This window comes from Puma concolor, chromosome B1, assembly GCF_028749965.1.
Source record: "Puma concolor isolate L17-30 chromosome B1, mPumCon1.1.hap2, whole genome shotgun sequence".
NCBI lineage: Eukaryota > Metazoa > Chordata > Mammalia > Carnivora > Felidae > Puma > Puma concolor.
Genome location: NC_141670.1, coordinates 35,980,886 through 36,001,441, shown reverse-complemented (window position 1 = coordinate 36,001,441; position 20,556 = coordinate 35,980,886). Strand labels below are relative to the sequence as shown.

General features: G+C 40.4%; 1 protein-coding gene across 1 annotated transcript in view; it reads left to right on the top strand.

Moving 5' to 3' along the window:
- The first annotated feature begins 760 nt into the window (after positions 1 to 760).
- The window catches only part of PIWIL2 (piwi like RNA-mediated gene silencing 2), an 82,075-nt gene continuing 62,279 nt past the window's right edge, over positions 761 to 20,556 (top strand). Inside the window, exons 1-10 of the mRNA XM_025932952.2 lie at positions 761 to 2,941; positions 5,242 to 5,478; positions 6,973 to 7,060; positions 7,213 to 7,351; positions 7,841 to 8,047; positions 8,656 to 8,766; positions 12,592 to 12,712; positions 13,198 to 13,322; positions 14,150 to 14,230; positions 14,537 to 14,650. Coding sequence (XP_025788737.1) covers positions 5,290 to 5,478; positions 6,973 to 7,060; positions 7,213 to 7,351; positions 7,841 to 8,047; positions 8,656 to 8,766; positions 12,592 to 12,712; positions 13,198 to 13,322; positions 14,150 to 14,230; positions 14,537 to 14,650 — 1,175 coding nt within the window. The 5' untranslated portion in view covers positions 761 to 2,941; positions 5,242 to 5,289. The remainder of the gene's footprint in view (positions 2,942 to 5,241; positions 5,479 to 6,972; positions 7,061 to 7,212; positions 7,352 to 7,840; positions 8,048 to 8,655; positions 8,767 to 12,591; positions 12,713 to 13,197; positions 13,323 to 14,149; positions 14,231 to 14,536; positions 14,651 to 20,556) is intronic.

Here is a 20,556-nt window from a genome sequence, read left to right as displayed (position 1 = left end):
GTGAGGTAGGAGGAATTCTTTTTTTCCAGAAAGGGTCAGACTTCTTGTCCTAATTAGGCCTTCTCCTGATTGGATGAGGCGCACTTACACTAGAGAGGGCAGTCTGCTTTATTCAGTCTCTCAGTTCCAGTGTTAATCCCATCCAAAACACAAAATGTTTGACCAAATCTTTAGGCACCCCAGAGATGGCCTAGTCAAACTGATTAATAAAATTAAGCATCACAGGTATTATCTGTCTTATTTATTATAAGCATTCTGGTGGGTGTGAAATGATATCTCATTGTGGTTTTAGTTTGCAGTTCCCTAGTGACTAATGACATTGAGCATATTTTGCATGTGCTTACTAGCCATTTGTATATCATCTTTGGTGAAAGATCAGTTGAAATCACTTGTCCCCTGCTTTTTTATTGGATTGTTTTGTCTTCTTATTGAGCCGTGTGTGTGTGTGTGTGTGTGTGTGTGTGTGTGTGTTTATATGTGTTTTAGATTTATTTTTTTTATTTATTTATTTTTTTTTTAATTTTTTTTTTAACGTTTTTATTCATTTTTGAGACAGAGAGAGACAGAGCATGAACAGGGGAGGGTCAGAGAGAGAGGGAGACACAGAATCTGAAACAGGCTCCAGGCTCTGAGCGGTCAGCACAGAGCCCGACGCGGGGCTTGAACTCACGGACCGTGAGATCATGACCTGAGCCGAAGTCGGACGCTCAACCGACTGAGCCACCCAGGCGCCCCAGTGTGTTTTAGATTTAAATTGCAAATAACAAAAGAACTGTTCACTCATTTATTGACCCTAAATGTGTTTTGTATGTATCTATTTTTCTTGTGAGTTCATATTTAATGACACTTTTTAATGGAACATTTGAGGCCAGGTTGAAGCTATATTTCTCCTGGGAGGATCTGTATTTACTTATACCTGAAACCCAGAGGTACTACAGACATAGGTCTACTTCCAAGTAAATCCTCCCTGTAGTTTCTAGGCCCAACAGGCAATGTAATTTTCTGCCCTTGACAATGCTGTGGCTGTGGTGACTATATTTTCTGAACAAAAATACTCTGGAAATGTGGTCAGAATGGAAGTAGTTATGAGGACAAAAGGCCAGAGTATTTGAAGTCATGATTGCCTGGGAAAATCAGATTGCAGGTAGTTATAGGGTCATCTTCATCCTGAGCTTTAGAGCCTGGCAGGGCTAAGTAGATGAATTTGGTTTTATGAAAATATCGTTGATAATTTAATTTTAAATACTTAAGACAGTATGATGTGTGCGTGCTATTTTTAATTGATATCCTACGTATGGTTAATTAACAAGTGAAGTACCCTGATGGGGAGTATAAACTCCAGGAAAGGTTGATTAGCTTTTGAAAGATTCTAAGCAGATGTCCACCCTTTAGAGAGCTTCAACCATCTTTATGTCCACTCAACACTGAGACTATATAGATTTTTCTTTGGTGAAATAAGTAGTATTCATAATGTATGGATTGGCTAGAAACACTGTACAGAGGCCACCTACTCTTGCATGACAAGGAACCCTAAATATGCCCTTTGATATATTACCATTACCCTTAGTAATGGTGCTCTTGGTTTATGTTCCCAAACTGACAGCTTCAGAACATTACCTGAGAATTGTTGTTGTGAAGATCTGCTGAATCCTGCCCCTAAAATATTGTTTCCTGGGTATGGAATAAATCTTCCATGCGAAGTTTGATGAAAGTACCCAGAAGGACAGGTAGTTGGGACTTTACCAAGGTTACAAAACAGTTTTTATTACTGTTTTTGAGTGCACTTGCTACTAAATATTTGTATGGGCAACAAAATTCTGCCTACTATATATGTTATTAGAACATAACATTTTAACATTGCAAGGCAGGAAGGTAGTAGGGTAGAACTTACAACGTTACAACGTTAAACAAATAATATCTACAAACAGTAAAGGGGTATCTTGCAGATAGATCCCTGCTTTGTAAATCCTCCTGCTCCAATAATTTTCAAACTCTATTCTGATTTGAGAAAAAGAGGAGATTCCTTGAATGTGTGGATTAAAACAAGGTATGAAATATCTGAGGTTTGGAAAAGCCTTCTCTAGTGCTATTTCATGCAGAGTATTTGCATGTCTCAGCAGCATCAGCCAAGGTTTCTTGAAGCTTAAACCCATCCACCTTGGAAAAGCTGGGTTTAGGTAAGGGTGTAGTTATTTGCCAAAATATTTGGAGTGGGGGAGAAATCTTTATTTTTTTGGGTGAAAATATTCTGTAATTGCAAAATTAACCACCAATACTTTTATATACTTTGGAGAAAGCTTTTCTTGGCTAACAGATTCAAACATCCATAAATAATAATAGTAAGCAACATTTATTGCAGGCAATCTTGTGGTAAGTAAGTCATTTATATACATCATCCCATTAATGATGTATTTCCATACAACCCTGTGAATGGATGTTTTTATTCCTATCATATATAAAGAAAGCGAGGCACAGAGATCACGTAATCAGGTGACCTTGAGTTGGAATGTAAACTCAAGTTTACCCTTTATTCACCACCTATATTCCTATATCCTCTAACTGAGAAGGATGGGGCAAGTCACTTACATTATGGACAAATTTTTTTAACGGGAGTTGCCCACAGAACGGAGTCTAGAGCTTAGAAAAAACACACTTAATTAGGTTTACCCCTAACTTCCGGACCCCCATTTCTAGCACTTCTTTGGGGATGAACCTTCTGTAGAACGAAGCTGCTAGAAAGGGAGAGGTTCTTTTCTGAGACGAGCCAATGAGATGGCTGCATCATGTGAGTGGCACGTCGTTTAGCCAATGGGTTCAGCCCTTGAGGCCTCGCGAGAAGACCAGAAATTGGTCTGGAGCATGTGGGCCTTTTGGCGTGTCGGGGGCGTTGAGCACCGGGTTCTCCTGAAGGCCAGCAGAGCGGGGCGACGGCTGGAGATTGGTGAGTGGACGGGACGCAGGTTTGGAAGGCCAGGGAGGCGCAGCTGCTCCCGAGGCAGGCCAGGTGGGCTTTCGCTCAAGCTCCAGGTGGCGAGTGGGGGCGGGGAGGGTTCCTTTCGGCCCACTGCGGACTCTCCGCCCTCCACCCACCAACCCCAGTCGGGAGGGGCTGTGGGTCCCCGGTGGGGCCGGGGCCTGGGCCTGGGCCGGGGCCTGGGCCGGGGCCAGGGCGGGGGCGGGAAGTCGTTATTTGAGGCTGGGTGTGTGGGAGGAACGCAGGACTGGAAAAGGTGGGAAGCTTGTGGCCAGAGGAGAGCGTGAAAGTTACTTAGACGGAAACGGGGAGTGGGAACCCCGACAGAGCTATTGGTTTTGGGAATAGGACTTTGTTCTGGGGTGGGAGAGTAGGGTTCGCCTTCACAGGCCTCCCTTCTGGTTAGGCCCCAAGTCATAGTTCCCCAGCCCAGAGCTCCCACCTGGAGAGTTCGGGAAGGTAGGCCTGACCTGGGGCCCGTCCCTATCGCGCCTTCTAACCAACCGGCTCTCTGCTCACTAATCAAAGGAGAAAAGTCCATACTAAGGGAGGGCATACTGTAGGAGGAGCCTGAATCCCTAGAAGTGATGATGGAGATGAGGGAAGGGCTGAGAAAGAGGAGGATTCCAGAAATCCTGTAATTGGTAGGTATTATAGCGCCTCTCAGTGTGTGCTGGTTAGACAACTGATTCTTTGGGTGCTGTTGGGAAGATGTGAGAAAGGAGGCCAGGGCAACTGAAAAGGAGTTTAAACAATTAAAGGGGAGTACTATTGTAGCCTTTAAGGAAGGGAGGCATATCCTGCCATTTTAGTTTTACATTTATAGTTTAGTTAAAAATCAAAAGTTTGTTTTTTTTGTTTTGTGGTTTTTGTTTGTTTGTTTTTTCCCAGATCCTGAACTGTAACCATCTGTAGTATTGACTTAGGAATTCTGTCAGTCTTTTCTGTATGTGGATGGCCTGATTTTTTGTAGCTAATACTTAAGGCAAGTTTGCAAAAGTTAAGAGGTTTCCTTGTCAGTTAAGGGATCAGGGGTGGGTCAGGGCAATGAAGGAAGCTCTTTAAAGAAGGAGTCCTGACTTCTATAGATTATAAAGTGATTTTGAAGAGGCTTGATGGTCCTGAGATTTGAGGAGCCAGGAAGAGTCTTATCCCTGGTTACCTGGGTGAGAAAAGAGTGTTAAATGTCACCCGTGAGACTCAACAGGTATTGCAAGCTCAAAGCAGAAGAGTCTGCATCCTAGAGACTTCAGTTCTGGTAGAGTTTGAAAGAAGAGTTTTATAGAGAAGAATTGGATAAAGATTCAGAGAAGCAACTATGGAGATCAAGGGGGAGATGGAATAGTTTATGTGAAAGTAGACTGGGAAAAAAATTACGAGTCTAGTAGAGAAAAGAGAGGCCCCAAACAAAGCAAAACCCATAACTATTTACTGACAGAATAATTTTGTGGTATGATTATGTTAACTGTGAATTTGTTCATAAACCAAAATCCTGTCCATACATAAAAAGTGCTTCCTTGTGCAATAGGTAGTTAACGCGCAGGACTGGGTTCTCTGAGAGGCTGTTTGGGTAGAAAATACAAGTACCTTTGAGGAGAGCTTGGCTTTTAAGGGCTTGCTGATGGAGAATATTCAAAATATTCTGGGCTAAATAGAGCTTTTTTTTTTTTTAATTTTTTTTTTTTTTTAATTTTTTTTTTTCAACATTTATTTATTTTTGGGACAGAGAGAGACAGAGCATGAACGGGGGAGGGGCAGAGAGAGAGGGAGACACAGAATCGGAAACAGGCTCCAGGCTCTGAGCCATCAGCCCAGAGCCTGACGCGGGGCTCGAACTCCCGGACCACGAGATCGTGACCTGGCTGAAGTCGGACGCTTAACCGACTGCGCCACCCAGGCGCCCCATAAATAGAGCTTTTGAAGTGAACATGATACAGGAAGGAGGCTGGTTGTATTACTGGTCTGACCTAAAGAAACTATATTTCTGGGGCATCTGGGTGGCTCCATCAGTTGAGAGTTTGACTCTTGATTTCAGCTCTGGTCATGATCCCAGCATTGAGGGATTGAGCTGCATTGGGCTCCTCACTGAGCGTGGAGCCTGCTTAAAATTCTCCCTCTTTCCTCCCCCACCCCTGGCTTTTGTGTGCATGTGCTCTCTCTCTAAAACAAAAAAACCCAACTATGTTTTTAATGCTTTGTGAATCTGTCTTGAAGGAGAAGGAAAACAATTGGGAATCTTTAATCTTTATAAAATGAAATGTTGGCAGGTAATTTATCAGAATAGGATCGACACCAGTGTCCTCTGCAGCCGTTGAATGGATCCTGTCCAACCACCCTTCAGGGGCTCTTCTGTGAACCCATCTCAGTGTGTACGGATGCCTGGCTCTTGGCCACAAGCTCCTAAACCTTTGGACTCAGCGCTGGGCAGGGCAGGATCTACAGGCAGAGGCCATGTATTTGGGAAGCCAGGGGAACCAAGCCCACGGAGTGGGCCAGCACAAAGGGTAAGACCATGTCTGGATGCAGATGTAGCAGCATACAGCTTATCATCAGAGGAAATAAGAGATTTCAAAGTGCTTAGAAAACTGAAGCCCTGTATGAAAAAAAAATGGTTGGGGTTTTTTGGTTGGTTGGTTGGGTTGGGTTGGTTTTTCTTTAACAAGTAATTGCATGCCGGGCATCTGTTTCAAATCCTAAAGTTGCAAGAGTTTAGAAAAAGTGCCTCATAAAGAATGCTAAATAGAGTTGGGTAAATGCTTTAGTTCCCTAGCATCTATACATATAAATGCATATACACAAATGACAAGTTTAAAGATAATAGCTTGTTGTTCTTTTCTAAGTGTTTAGATTTTCATGCTGGGTTGGGCTCTGTGATATTAGCAGACAGTCCTGCTTCTGAGGTAATAATTGTTAAGAAAGTTTTTCCAGAAGGCTCTTTGCCCAAATCTTAAATAAAAAGATCTTCAGCCATTGCTTTTAATGTGTGTACTCTTGCATGTATATGCATTCTTAATTTCTTAATTATATAGTAATTTTAAGAGTGGTATTTGTAATTTAAAAATCTCAAAGAATAAGGAGTTAGCACATATAGGAAGAAGCTGATAAACAGTTATGACAATTTTAAGAGTTGACAGTGTCAAATGTAATATTCTGTAGGAAGAAAAATTGATGAGGTTATGTTGTGTTTTTACTCAGATGACTTGCTTGAGTCTATAAGTGGCAGCTCTAACAGGTATAACAGCAGTCAACTTTCAAAACTGCCGCAAGAAAACAGCAAGTTTTGTTAGAGGTTGTTAAAAAAACCCCACAAACTTCAGATACTTTTAAATGATCCAGTTTTTCTGAAAATATATTAACTAGTATATGTGTTTTCTCTTACCTTGGGTATATAGGAAATAAACTAGAAGAATTGCACTCTGTTACTCTATACATCAAATCATGGGCTATAGCTGTATATATGCTTGACAGTCTAATATGACATAGTTATAAATGTCATATATAGTCACATGTAGTTATAAGTGTTTATTAAAAGTGTTTATTGGGATGCCTGGGTGGCTCAGTCCCTTAAGCATCTGATTCTTGATTTTGGCTCAAGTCATGATCTCAAAGTCATTGGATCAAGCCCTGAATTGGCCTCCATACTGAGCATGGAGTCTGCTTGGGCTTCTCTCTCCCACTCCCATCCCTCCCCTCCCCCCGCCATGCGTGTTCACTCTCCTGCAAAATAAATAAATAAATGTTTTCTTTTTTAAAGGGTTTATTAAATATACCTATAATTTTTTTATAAAGCATTTTTTCCTTTATGGTTGTAACATGTATAGAATTCAAAGATGATTTTTATTACATCTTCTTAAACACTTCACTATGTGCATTACAGAATGTGCATCACTTCCAGTCATTGAAATAACACTGTTACTTCATTTTAGAAATGAAATACATTCTGCATCTTAGAATAACTTTTGAAATATATCTTAGAATAACTCTACTCTTTTTCATAGGAATGTGTGGATTTGGTCTCCATGTTCCGAGGACTGGGCCTTAAAACAGTGTCTCGGACCCCTCTGAAACGGGAAATGCCTCCATTAGGTATGTGAAAAACTAATTTGAAAAAAAATGTGCTGGTATGTATGTATGGTTGCTTTGTTCTTAAATTCGTACAGTTTATCTTCAGGAAAATAACTGTACTTTAAAACATCTTCAGCTCACAGTTACAGTTGGGTTTTGGCCCTTCCATTCAGGTAGAGGCATTTTAGGTCGAGGCTTGTCTACCAGTATGGTACGCAAGGACAAAGAAGAACCCCATCCCACTTTTCCGGATCCTTCAGTGCTGGCAGCTGGGGATAACAAGATGGCAGAGGCCTGTGTTGGTTGGAATAGGTAGGTAAAGTTGCCTTCTCAGGTAAGTGTCAAATTCAGATGAAATAGCTCTGTAAATCCAGAGAGAAACTCTGAAAAGGGTTGTATTATCTTATAAACAATGCATGGTTTTATATTAAAGAATGGATATTTTGCAAGAATAATTAGGAGCCACTGATGTAATCAGTCATTAGAAAAGGGTAAAAAGTAGTTCTCCACTGAGCAGTTTACAACTCCATTTGCTCTGTTAAGTTAACCTGATTGTGTGGTTCTTTAACCTGGCTGATTCTAACTTCTACCTCAGTTCTGCCATGAAAGTTGGCCCTGAGAGTCAGTATTAATAGAAATTAGTGAAATGAGTCATGTAGGTGTATTGGATCTGGAGAGAATCCCAAGGTTGGGTCCCTGTTGCTGACTCCTCCAGGAAAAGAATGTAGACTTGGAGGAATCATTTAGATGGGTTGTAGACGGTCAAGAAAATCCTGATTTGTTCTCTTTTCAATGTTTCAGAATGCTTGGAAGAGGGAATTCGGATATGTCTTTATTCCCTTTGGGAAGAGCAGCTGGTGGTATAGGCAGAGGAGTATACAAGGCTCCTGCTACTCTCAGCTTGACTTCTCGGGATCCTGCCCAGCTGTCATCACCACCACCTCTGCCCCCATCCTCACCACACTCTCTGGATCACCCTCTACTTGGGACTGTAGAACACAAGGGAAAGTAAGTCTGGAGCACTGCCTTCTCTGCTTGGCATTGGTGTGGGGAGAGGCCTTCTCATAATATTGTAAACACTGTTTTCTGTTGTATCTAAGCTCCTTAGTGGGTGGTAGCTACTGGAGGGTTGTTTGTTGTGTTTCTTGGTTTTTTTTTTGCCAGTGGGGGGAATGACAAGAGGTGGGACAATTCCTGATGAAGTAAAATGGGTTGATGGTATAGATAGCATATACCAGAGAGTGATTCAAGTGATTTTTCATTCTCTTCTCAATTCAGGCACAGCAGTTCTTTGTCACATTGAAGATAAGGAAGTCATCTAGGAAAGATATTGCAGCAGTTTATCTTAGTGGAACTAATTTTTGTGTTTTTAGTTATCTGGCCTAGATTATTCCATTTATATTACTGGAGCAAAGAAGGTGAACTTGCCTCTCTAATTAGAGATTGGTAAGAATTTAGCTTCTAGCCTTCAAAGCTTGCTTTTGTGTGTCTTGTGTAAGCTAAGTGTAAAATATTATTTCCCTCAATGTTTTTTTATTTCTTTTTATTTATTTTCTTGTGGTATGGGCTTGCACTTTTGTTTTGGGTATATATGCATGCTTTTGTTTATTTTTCAGAGAGCTTTTTGTGAAGCAAGGATCAAAAGGTACACCTCAATCTTTGGGATTGAATCTTATCAAAATACAGTGTCATAATGAAGCAGTCTATCAATATCATGTGACTTTCAGGTATTCACAGCTTTTTTCTCTGTATTCACTTCTTAGCATTAATGAAATAGTTTTCCTGGAAAAACTGAATATTTTTCTGTGTGTTTCATAATGAACTTCTGCCTACAATAATGCACAAACTCTGGTCTTTGCATTAAATTTAAGGTTAACGTTATTTATATTTAGCTATGTTACCATTTTAGATTTTATTATTTTTGTTTTACCATTTTATGCGCCTGTAAGGTGGATTTTCTGTGAAGTTAATGAAGCTTAAGTGCAGGGCCTTTTACTTGCATAGACCCCTTCCATAATCTTTTAACTTATTTTGTATCTATTATTTTGTATTCCTTGTCTTAAGGAGAGACCCCTCTCCCCCAGTGGCGTGAGACCCACATCTCACAAAACGCAGATCCTCCTTGCAATAAAGCTCCTACCATGATGGCTCTCCAGTGACAAGTCTACGACAAAATCTGAGAGTGAGGGGTGCCTGGGTGGCTCAGTCACTTGAGTGTCCGACTTTGGCTCAGGTTATAATCTCACTGTTCGTGGGTTTAAGTCCCATATGGGGCTTGCTGCTGTCAGCGCAGAGCCCGCTTCAGATCCTCTGTCCCCTTTCTCTCTGCCCCTCCCCCACTTACACTCTCTCAAAAATGAATAGACATTTAAAAAAATCTAAGAGTGAGAAAATCAGAGAGAATAACTTTAATATTATGTCAGTAACTTCACGGTTTCTCATTCTTAAAAATTAAGAATTCATTTTAGTTTGTGTTCTCTTTTAAAATCTCAGGAAACTTATTAGCTGGAGGTTATTGCTGGAATTGTGAAAATGAGTGTTTTGGAGTATCTTTGGGGAGAAAATAGGAAAATGGAAGACTGAATTTTTGAAGCACAGCTGCTAATTGGTACAAGAGGAATACATAGAGTGTAAGAGAGAAGAAAGGAACAGTTAGGAGGAAATACCCTGAAGATAGATTATAAAGACCAAAGGAAGGGCTCCTTTGAAATTTTTTTTTTTTAACGTTTATTTATTTTTGAGACAGAGAGAGACAGAGCATGAATGGGGGAGGGTCAGAGAGAGGGAGACACAGAATCCGAAGCAGGCTCCAGTCTGTGAGCTATCAGCACAGAGCCTGACGCGGGGCTCAAACTCACGGACCTCGAGATCATGACCCGAGCTGAAGTCGGCCGCTTAACTGACTGAGCCACCCAGGCGCCCCAAGGAAGGGCTCCTTTGAATGAGAAGGAGGTGGTTGACTTTGGCCACAGTAAAAAAAGTTAACTGAATTTACTTTCAAGAGCACCCTTGTTGATTTCCTAGTAGCTTTGTTAGAGTTATGGAGAAAAAACTAGACTAAAAGAACCAAGGAGGGGCACCTGGGTGGCTCAGTTGGTTAAGCATCCGACTTCAGCTCAGGTCATGATCTCACAGTTTGTGAGTTCAAGCCCCCAGTCGGGCTCTTTGCTTTTAGCACAGAGCCTGCTTCAAATCTTCTGTCCTTCTCTCTCTGCCCTTCCCCAACTTGTTCTCTTTCTCTCTCTAAACAAACTAAATAAAACTTAAAAAAAAAAAAAAAAACCAAGGAGAGCATAGGCCATGAGAAACAGCCACTAAATTGGCCATTTATTTAAAAAGTATGTAAGAGGAATGAGAAATGGAATGATAATTAAAGAGAGTACCAGGATGATTGCTTTAAAGCTGAGCACGTTACAGATGAAGAGAAGGAACTAAAAAAAGAGGGTAAAATTGAACCCCTGAGAAGGGAGGGTAGTGGGAATGTCCCTGCTCTGGAATGTAAGGGAAAGGAATGAGCATTAACAAGAGGAAAGAACCCTTTCTGTGGAAATGGATTGACAAATGTTCATGATGCAGAAAGGAGTATGAGTCCTCACAGGTCTCTGCATTGACTGACAGTGAAAAAGACATGGATTTTATAAATTTTAAGATTGTAGATCTGGACCTTTGAAGCTGCAATATGAAGAGGATGCCAGGCCATGAAGAGGATACTCAGAAGATGTATTCTAGTGGAGTGGTCATCCTGTGGCTTCCTTGTATTATGTGAAGGGAGTCCAGAAAGACAATTTTAAGTGTTGTGTTCAGGACATAGTGCCTTTCATGTATATGAATTTTTTTTAGAGAAGCTTTTTGAAATGTGATGTTAGCATGTGCGTGTTTAGTTTTGGGGACAGCTATGTTCGATTACCACTTGACATTTTTATTTAAAAAATTTGTTTTAACTTTTTTTTTTTTTCTTGACATTTTTTCTTAATGTTTATTTTCTTTTTGAGAGAGACAGACAGAATACGAGTGGGTTAGGGGCAGAGAGAGAGGGAGACACAGAATCCGAAGCAGGCTCCAGGCTCCGAGCTGTCAGCACAGCACAGAGCCCGATGCACGGCTCGAACTCATGATCTGTGAGATCATGACCTGAGCCGAAGTCGGTCGCTCAACCTACTGAGCCACCCAGGCGCCCCTTAACATTTATTTCTTTTTGAGAGACAGAGAAAGAGCACAAGCAGCAGAAGGGCAGAGAGGGAGGGAGACACAGAATCTGAAGCAGGCTCCAGGCACCGAGCTGTCAGCACAGAGCCCAGTGTAGGTCTTGAACTCACGAACTGTGAGATCATGACCTGAGCCGAAGTTGGACGTTTAACTGACTGAGCCACCCAGGAGCCCCCAATTTTTGAATCTTTCATCATGTACTTGAACATACTTCACCCTTTTAAGCCTTAGATTTGTTTAAATTTTGCAGTTAGATAAGAGATGGTGTGTTACTGAGATGAAATGGGACAGTCATTGTACCAAAGTAGCTACTGGAGCTTTTCAAAGCTGTAAGATTTGTGACAATGAATCAATAAAGTGTAGAAATTGCCACAAGTGAAAAAAGTAAAATTTATTTATTATTTATTTTTGTTAATTTTGGAGTGCAAGTGGGGGAGAGGGGCAGAAAGAGAGAGAGAATCCCAGGCAGGTTTCACGCTCAGTGCGGAACCAGACTTGGGGCTGGATCCCATGACCCCAGGTTCATGACCTGAGTGGAAATCATGAGTTACATGCTCAACTGACTGAGCCACCCAGGCACCCCATAAAATCATGTTTTTAAAAAGTTCTTTTTATTTTTATTTATTTATTTTTTCAACGTTTATTTATTTTTGGGACAGAGAGAGACAGAGCATGAACGGGGGAGGGGCAGAGAGAGAGGGAGACACAGAATCAGAAACAGGCTCCAGGCTCCGAGCCATCAGCCCAGAGCCCGACGCGGGGCTCGAACTCCCGGACCGCGAGATCGTGACCTGGCTGAAGTCGGACGCTTAACCGACTGCGCCACCCAGGCACCCCTAAAAAGTTCTTTTTAAAGTGTGTATCTCTGCAGGTTCTAGAGCAGGGATTGGCAAACTATGACTGGCCTGCAGGGCAAATCTGGCCCACCATCTATTTTATAATAAAGTTTTACTGGAACATAACCAGGCTCATTGGTGTACATACCATTTGTGGTGTTTAGGTACGTGTTGGTCAAGTTGAGTAGCTATACCAGAGACCATGTGGCCTGTAAAACCTAAAATATTTGCTATCAGGTCCTTTAATGAAAAAGTTTTCTGTCTGTCTTTTCTAAAATCTGGAAGAACATATGCTGACATGCTAAGGCAGTTGTCTTTGGGTAGTGGGTTTTTTTTCTGTGGGCAGGTATTCTTGGGTTGAAGTTCCTTTTGTAGTCAGGTAAACTGTATTTGAATTTTTCATACGACCACTAGATGGAGCAGTAGTTACAACTGACTGGTTCTTAACAAACCTATTTAGTAAAGGTTGCCATTTGAGCAAATTGAAGTAAAATCCTTTTTGTTTTCTAGCCCCAATGTGGAGTGCAAAAGCATGAGGTTTGGCATGCTGAAGGACCATCAAGCTGTCACCGGCAACGTTACTGCTTTTGATGGATCCATTCTCTATCTGCCTGTTAAACTTCAGAAACAAGTGAGACCAAATAGGAAATGTATTTTGGAATGAAACCTAAGAGAGTTCTGGTGTTTTGAGTGGTAGGAAGTCATAGACATCCTGACGTTTGAGTTGTTCTTTCCTATTCTTAGAGGGAAGACAGACTTCTCCATAACAACGAAATGTCAAACTAAGCCACTTTTTCATCTGAGTTCTCCAAGAAGTCCCTTCTTAAATAAGAGGAGTGGTTTGAAGCCTGTGAACTCAGTGATAGGAAATGGTTTAAGATTTCAGATGGAAAGGGATCTATTGCTAGTCAGTTCTCCATTACATTTCTCTTACCAAATCCTTTCTTAAATCCTTGTTGTCTTGCTATGATTTTGTTCAGTGTGGACAGCAAGGTGAGGGGAAAGTGGAAAATATAGTTAAGATATTTTAGTGTTTTCTAGAACACATTTGATGAGATTAGGGCTTGGTAGTTTTGTCTTTTTTTTTTTTTTTACTTGCATATATTTATTTGTTAGGTCCTTGAGTTAAAAAGTCAAAGGAAAACTGATGATGCAGAGATCAGCATTAAGATTCAATTGACAAAGATCCTGGAGCCCTGTTCTGACTTGTGCATTCCCTTCTACAATGTTGTTTTCCGTCGGTGAGAAAACAGCTTATTTTCTTTAATCACAGTCTTGTGTTTGTAACAGTGCTCTTCAAGAAGCTTGGATGGTATTATATACCACAGTTCCTATAGAGATGAGTTTGGAAACATTTAATAAATAAATGGATGGTATTGAGGCTAACTTATTAAAAAATTATGTCACGTGATTAGCCAGATTTGGGTATAATGAAGGTCAGTAGCAGGATGGGTTCCTTGGAATCATTCAGGAACTTTAAAAGTAGATGTTTATATTGCGTAATTTAATGGTGTTACTGACGGGGCTATTCAAAGTGGTAGTGCACAAAAATTTTTGCTGGAAGAATTTTTTCTAGGTCCCTTGAATTTTTGGATACAGACAGTTCATATGTTTTTAACTTTTTATAAGATCCAAATTTTCATAAAACTTATTCCTGCACCACCTCTTTTTAAATGAAACACAGAACCTGATTTCTAACTAATAAGCTGAACTACCAGGACAAACATAACTTCCTATGCCAGAGTGATCTTTACAAACAGAAATGGACTCTCTTGCGTTCTTTTTAGTTAATTGTGAAAAATAATGTAAATGGAACTTGGGAAATCAACTCAGTTTTTGGTTACCTAGTAACTAAGACAAGCTGTTGTCAGTTGTATGTACTCCAGGGTAAATGCTTTGATAATTTTTCTTTTTCGTTTGGCAAGGGTGTTCTCAGCATAAAAGCTATATTGTGCAAAGGACACCAACATTTTTGGCATTTCAGGCTTTAAAAGGAAAATATAAGAGTAATAGAGCTTAATTTTTTTTCATTCTTCTCTAGAAGACCCATTTTTGCTCTTTATTTCAGGGTAATGAAACTTCTAGATATGAAGCTTGTAGGGAGAAACTTTTATGACCCTACAAGTGCTATGGTTCTACAGCAGCACAGGTCAGTGGTGTTTTTCTCTTCCTTACTTTTGAATGTTCTGGAAAGAAATTTTTCATTGTGATTACCATATTTAGTACAGAAATCTCAACAGTATTTTATGATTGTGAATACAATTTATCAGTTAAATCTATTCCACAATTTAGTTTTTTTAGTAAGTTCACAATGATGTTGATTTAATTTGATTTGTGGTGCTTTTTCCATTGTTATTAGGGAGGCGGGTGGTATTTACTCACTTGTTTCAAATGGGGCAGGGAAGTATCTGTGGCCCTTTTAGAACCCTGAGATAAAACTCACCTGTCTCTTCAGGTTGCAGATCTGGCCGGGCTATGCAGCTAGTATCCGAAGAACAGATGGAGGTCTTTTTCTGCTAGCTGATGTCTCCCATAAGGTCATTCGGAATGATTCAGTGCTGGATGTAATGTGAGTGAATGGTGGGATCACCTTTTAACAAGCTAACAATTTTCTGAAAAGTTTAATAATAGCTGGTAATAAATACAGATTGGCCATTGTTCTCTTTGGGTTTTAAATTGTACAACTGATTAAGGGTACTGAATATATGTGCTCTATTGATAAGTCTTGCTGAGGTAGGTATTACTTGCTGTACTTTGAGGAGGAATTGTATTTAATGCTCTGGTTAAGAAGGCTTGGTTTAAAACATTCACACCCTGAGGTACCTGGATGGCTCAGTCGGTTAAGCGTTAAGCATGTGACTTTGGCTCAGGTCGTGATCTCATGGCTCACGAGTTCAAGCTCTGCTTCCAGCTCTGTGCTGAAAGCTCAGAGCCTGGAGCCTGCTTTGTATTCTGTATCGCTCACTCTCTCTGCCCATTCCCCACTCATGTGTGCATGTGCGCTCTCTTTCTCTCCCTCTCTCTCAAAAATAAATAAACGTTAAGAAAAAGTTAAAAAAAAAACACACTGACACCCTGGATTTTGTTTAAATGTGCTACTATAGTGAATCATTTACTATAGTAAACATAGATGTGTGTACAATTTGTAATGGCTTCACGAAATCTCATCTTATAGATTAAACCTGCGTTCATCGCGGAGTCTTTAAGGCTATGTACTTAGAAGTGGAATCACTTAATGAAAAGGCTGAACATTATAGAAGCTTGATAAATATTTCTATAATAAAAATACTTAAATGTACGTTGACAAATTACCCTCTAGAAGACGTTAGTTCATTTTTTTCACCATCTGTGTACAACTACTGGGTGTTATCAGGCTTATAAATCTTTGCTTATCTGATAAATTGATTGATTCATTCAATATGCATTTGAGCTCCAATTACATACCAGAGCCTTGAGATGTATCAGTTAACATAACAAAGATCCCTCTTCTCATGGAGTTTACATTGTAGTCAGTAAGTGAATTGTATAGCGTACTGGAAGTGTTGAGAGCTTTGGAAGGAAGAAAAAGAACACAGGGTAGGAGAGATGGGAGTACCAGGGGTGGGATGGGGTAGGTTGGAGAGCTGTAATTTTAAATAGAGTGGTCAAGTTTGTTTGTGCCAATACTTGCAGGAGATGAGGGATTTAGGCAGGTGAATATATGGTCGAAAGGACTTGTTGTCAGAGAGACAGCTAGGATAAAGTCCTTTAAAAGACAGAAATATGCCTCGCTCATTCAGGGAGTGTCAGGAAACCCAGGGTGGCTAGAGCAGAGCAAGTAAAAGAGTGGTGGGAGGAAGGGGAAGATGGAGGAAATGACAGTATAGGAATGCTACTGTAAGGATTTTATCTTTTACTTTGAGTGAAGTGCAGGACTTGTGGCTGGAGTGACATGATGTGGCTTGAGTTGTAAAATGATCCCTCCCATTGCTGCGCGGAGGAGAGACTTTTAAAAGGGTAGGGATAGAAGTGGGGTGACCAATCAGGAGTCTCAGTGGCGACATGAAGATGGCAGCAGTGGAGGTGGTGAGAAGTGGTTGACTCCTGGTTTCGTGTGTGTGTGTGTGTGTGTGTGTTAAAACTTAAGTTTATTTATTTTTGAGAGCAAGAGTGTGAGTGGGGGAGAGGCGGGGAGGGGGAGGGAGGGGGGAGAGAGAGACAGAGAGAGAGAATTCCAAACAGACTCCACACTGCCAGTGGAGAGCCCGATGCAGGGCTTGAACCCATGAACTGGGAGATCATGACTGGAGCCAAAGTCGGAAGCTTAACCAACTGAGCCACCCAGGTGCACCCTGGATATATTTTGAAAGTAGTGCTCAGTCAGTTTCTTTTCTACTCTTCACCATTAAGTATGTTATCTGTGAGTTTTTTTTTTTTTTTCCTTCAGTGTTCATTTATTCTGAGAGAGGGAGGGAGAGAGTGAGCAGGGGAGGGGCAGAGAGAGAGAGGGAGACACAGAATCCAAAGCAGGCTCCAGGGTCCGAGCTGATGCGGGGCTCGAACCCGTAAACTGTGAGATCATGACCTGAGCCGAAGTTGGACTCTTAACCGACTGAGCCACCCAGGCACCCCTCTGTGAGCTTTTTTAGAAGCCCTCTTTCAGATTGAGGAAGTTCCATTTTATTCCTAGTTTATGAAGTGTTTTTATCATGAAAGGCTCTTGGGTTTTGTCAATTGCTTTTTCTATTGAGATGATCATTTTTAAAAAAAAAATTTTTAATGTTTATTTATTTTTGACACACAGAGAGAGAGAGAGAGCATGAGCAGGGGAGGGGACAGAGAGAGAGGGAGACACAGAATCAGAAGCAGGCTCCAGGCTCTGCGCTGTCAGCACAGAGCCCGATGTGGGGCTCGAACTCACTGCAAGATTATGACCTGAGCCAAAGTCAGACGCTTAACCGACTGAGCCACCCAGGCACCCCGAGATGATCGTTTTTTAAAAAACATCCTGCTTTGGGGCGCCTGGGTGGCGCAGTCGGTTAAGCGTCCGACTTCAGCCAGGTCACGATCTCGCGGTCCGTGGGTTCGAGCCCCGCGTCGGGCTCTGGGCTAATGGCTCAGAGCCTGGAGCCTGTTTCCGATTCTGTGTCTCCCTCTCTCTCTGCCCCTCCCCCGTTCATGCTCTGTCTCTCTCTGTCCCAAAAATAAAATAAAAACGTTGAAAAAAAATATTTAAAAAAATAAATAAAATAAAAAACATCCTGCTTTTAGGGCACCTGGGTGGCTCAGTCGGTTAAATGTCCAACTCTAGATTTCGGCTTAGGTCATGACCTCACAGTTCGTGGGTTCAAGTCCCACGTCAGGCTCTGTGTTGACAGTGCAGAACCTGCTTGGACTTCTCTCTCTCTCTCTCTTTCTCTCTCTCCCCCTCCCCCTCCTTCCTTTCCCCTTTCTCTGCCTCTCCCCTGCTTGCTCTCTTGCTCAGAATAAATAAATTTTATTTAAAAAATCCTTTTTTAATTGATCTTTGGATATTAAATCAACCTTGCGTTCATGGGATACATCTTACTTGCTCATGGTGTATGATTTTTTCTATATGTTGCTAGATTTGGTTTGCTTGTATTTCGTTGAGGATTTTTGTCTGTATTCCTAAACAATATCTGTATTTTTCTTGTGAGGCCTTGTCTGATTTTGATATCTCGGTAATACCGGCCTTATAGGAAGAGTTGGGAAGTATTCCCTTCCTCTGTTTTTTGAAAGAGTTTGTGAAGGATTAGAATTCATTTTCTTTTGAATGCTTGGTAGAAAGTCAACAGAGAAGCCATCTGGGCTTTGGTTTTTCTTTGTGTGCAGTTTTGAAATTACTAATTCAATTTCTGTACATGTTAGATATTTATCAGATTTTCTGTTTATTTTTGGGTCAGTTTTGGTAATTTGTGTCTTTCTAGGAGTTTGTTCATTTTATTTAGGTGATCTAATTTGTTAGCATATTGCTGTTCAAAGTGTTCCCTTACAATTCTTTTTATTTCTATGAGCCAATTGTGATGTCCCCTCTTGAATTCCAGGTTTTAGAAATCCAAGTCTCCTTTTTTTCACAGGTACTCTACCTAAAAGTTTGTCAGTGTTGTTGACCTTTTCAGAAAACCAGTATTTGGTTTTGTTGATTTTCTTTATTTTATGTTCTCTATTTCATTAATTCCCACTCTTATTCCTTCCTTTTGCATACTTAAGGTGTAGTTTGCTCTTCTCTTTCCAGTGTCTTGAGGTGGAAGGTTAGTTTATTTGGGATATTTTTTCTTTTTAATATAGGCTTTTACAGCTATAAATTTCCCTCTAAGTAATTAGCTGTATCCCGTACATTTTGGTATGTTGTGTCTTCATTTATATCTAGTTCAAAATATTTTCTAATTTCCTTTATGATTTTTTGTTTGATCCATTGATTATTTAGGGGAGTGTGTTGTTTAATTTCCATATATATGTGAGTTTTCTGAATTTCTTCTGTTTTTGATTTCTAATTTCATTCTATTGTGGCCAGACAACAGAATTGTATTTCTATCCTTTTATATTTATTGAAGTTTGTTCTATGATCTAGCATATGATACACATTGGAGAATGTTCTGTGTGCGCTTTCGACATTGTAATTTTAACTCAAAATTTTTTTTACATTTATCAAGGAAAGTGCCAGAATCAGAACAACTATGGTATACCTTTATATTGGAAGGAGAAATTCTTCCAGGCAGAGTTTGAGACCTTTGACATAGGCAAACTTAATGACAAACAAGAAAGAGAAGCACTAAAGTTGTCTAAGGATGTGTGTTTGTGAACCGTATTTCAGGTTCCAAGCACAGATAGAAAGGGCCATGAGATCAGTGATCCAACTATCATTGACCCTGGAATTTGAACTAAATAAACACAGTGAGCTTCTTTCACAAATTGCCAAGACAAGAAGTGCCTTCCTAACTAACGTTTGACCACTTGCGTTTTTACAAATTGGTTGCTGGATTAATGGACCTTCAAGTATGATGTCTCTGAAGTGGATTAGCTTAGTTTGGAGGCTTTATCTGGTTTATGCCTCCATGCATTCTCTATAGAACACCCTCATACATTTAACAGAGACAAGGAAATCTAGGGCAAAACAAAAACATATGAAAGAAGACTTTATGCATCTAGACAAATAACAGCAAAAGCAAAGTAAGCAAATGGAGAATAATCAAGTTAATGGCAAAAATAATTTTCAAAACAAAGACTTGGGTCCAAACAATGACTTTTTTTTTCTTTTTTAATTTACATCCAAGTTAGTTAGCATATAGTGCAATAATGATTTCAGGAGTAGAATCCAGTGATTCGTCTCCTATGTAAAATACTCATTGCTCATCCCAGCAAGTGTCCTCCTTAATACCCCTTGTCCATTTAGCCCATCTCCCCCCCCATCCTCCCCCCAACAACCCTCAGTTTGTTCTCTGTATTTAAGAGTCTCTTACGTTTTGTCTCCTTCTGTGTTTTTTTTTTAATATTTATTTTTGAGAGACAGAATGCGAGCGGGGGAGGGGCAGAGAGAGAGGGAGAGAAAGAATCCAAAGCAGGCTCCAGGTTCTGAGCTGTGTGTCAGCGCAGAGCCTGACGCGGCGCTCCAGCACACAGACTGCAAGATCATTACCTGACCTGAAGTCCGACGCTTAACCAACTGAGCCACCCAGGCACCCCCCTTCCTATTTTTATATTATTTTTGCTTCTTTTCCTTTATGTTCATTATTTTAAATTCCACATGAGTTAAGTCATATGATATTTGTCTTTCTCTGACTAATTTTGCTTAGCATAATATACTCCAGTTCCCTCCACATTATTGGCAAATGGCAAGACTTCATTCTTTTTGATTGCTGAATAGTACTCCATTGTGTGTATATGTGTGTGTGTGTGTGTGTGTGTGTGTGTGTGTGTGTGTGTGTATCATAATCTTTTTTACCCATTCATTAGTTGATAGACATTTGGGCTTTTTCCATACTTTGACTATTGTCAATAGCGCTGCTATAAACAGTGTACGTGCCCCTTCAAAACAGCACACTTGTATCCTTTGGAGAAATACCTAGTAGTGCAATTGCTGGTCATAAGGTAGTTCTATTTTTAATCTTTTGAGGAACCTCCATACTGTTTTCCAGAGTGGCTGTAACAGTTTGCATTCCCACTAGAGTGCAAAAGGGTTCCTCTTTCTCCACATCTTTGCCAACATCTGTTGTCGCCCGAGTTGTTAATTTTAGCCATTCTGACTGGTGTGAGGTGGTATCTCATTGTGGTTTTGATTTGCATTTCCCTGATGATGAGTGATGTTGAGCATTTTTTCATGTGTCAGTTGGCCATCTGGATGTCTTCTTTGGAAAAGTGTCTTTCATGTCTTTTGCCCATTTCTTCACAGGATTACTTGTTTTTTGGGTGTTGAGTTTGATAAATTCTTTTTAGAGGATACTAACCTTTTATCATATATGTCATTTGCAAATATCT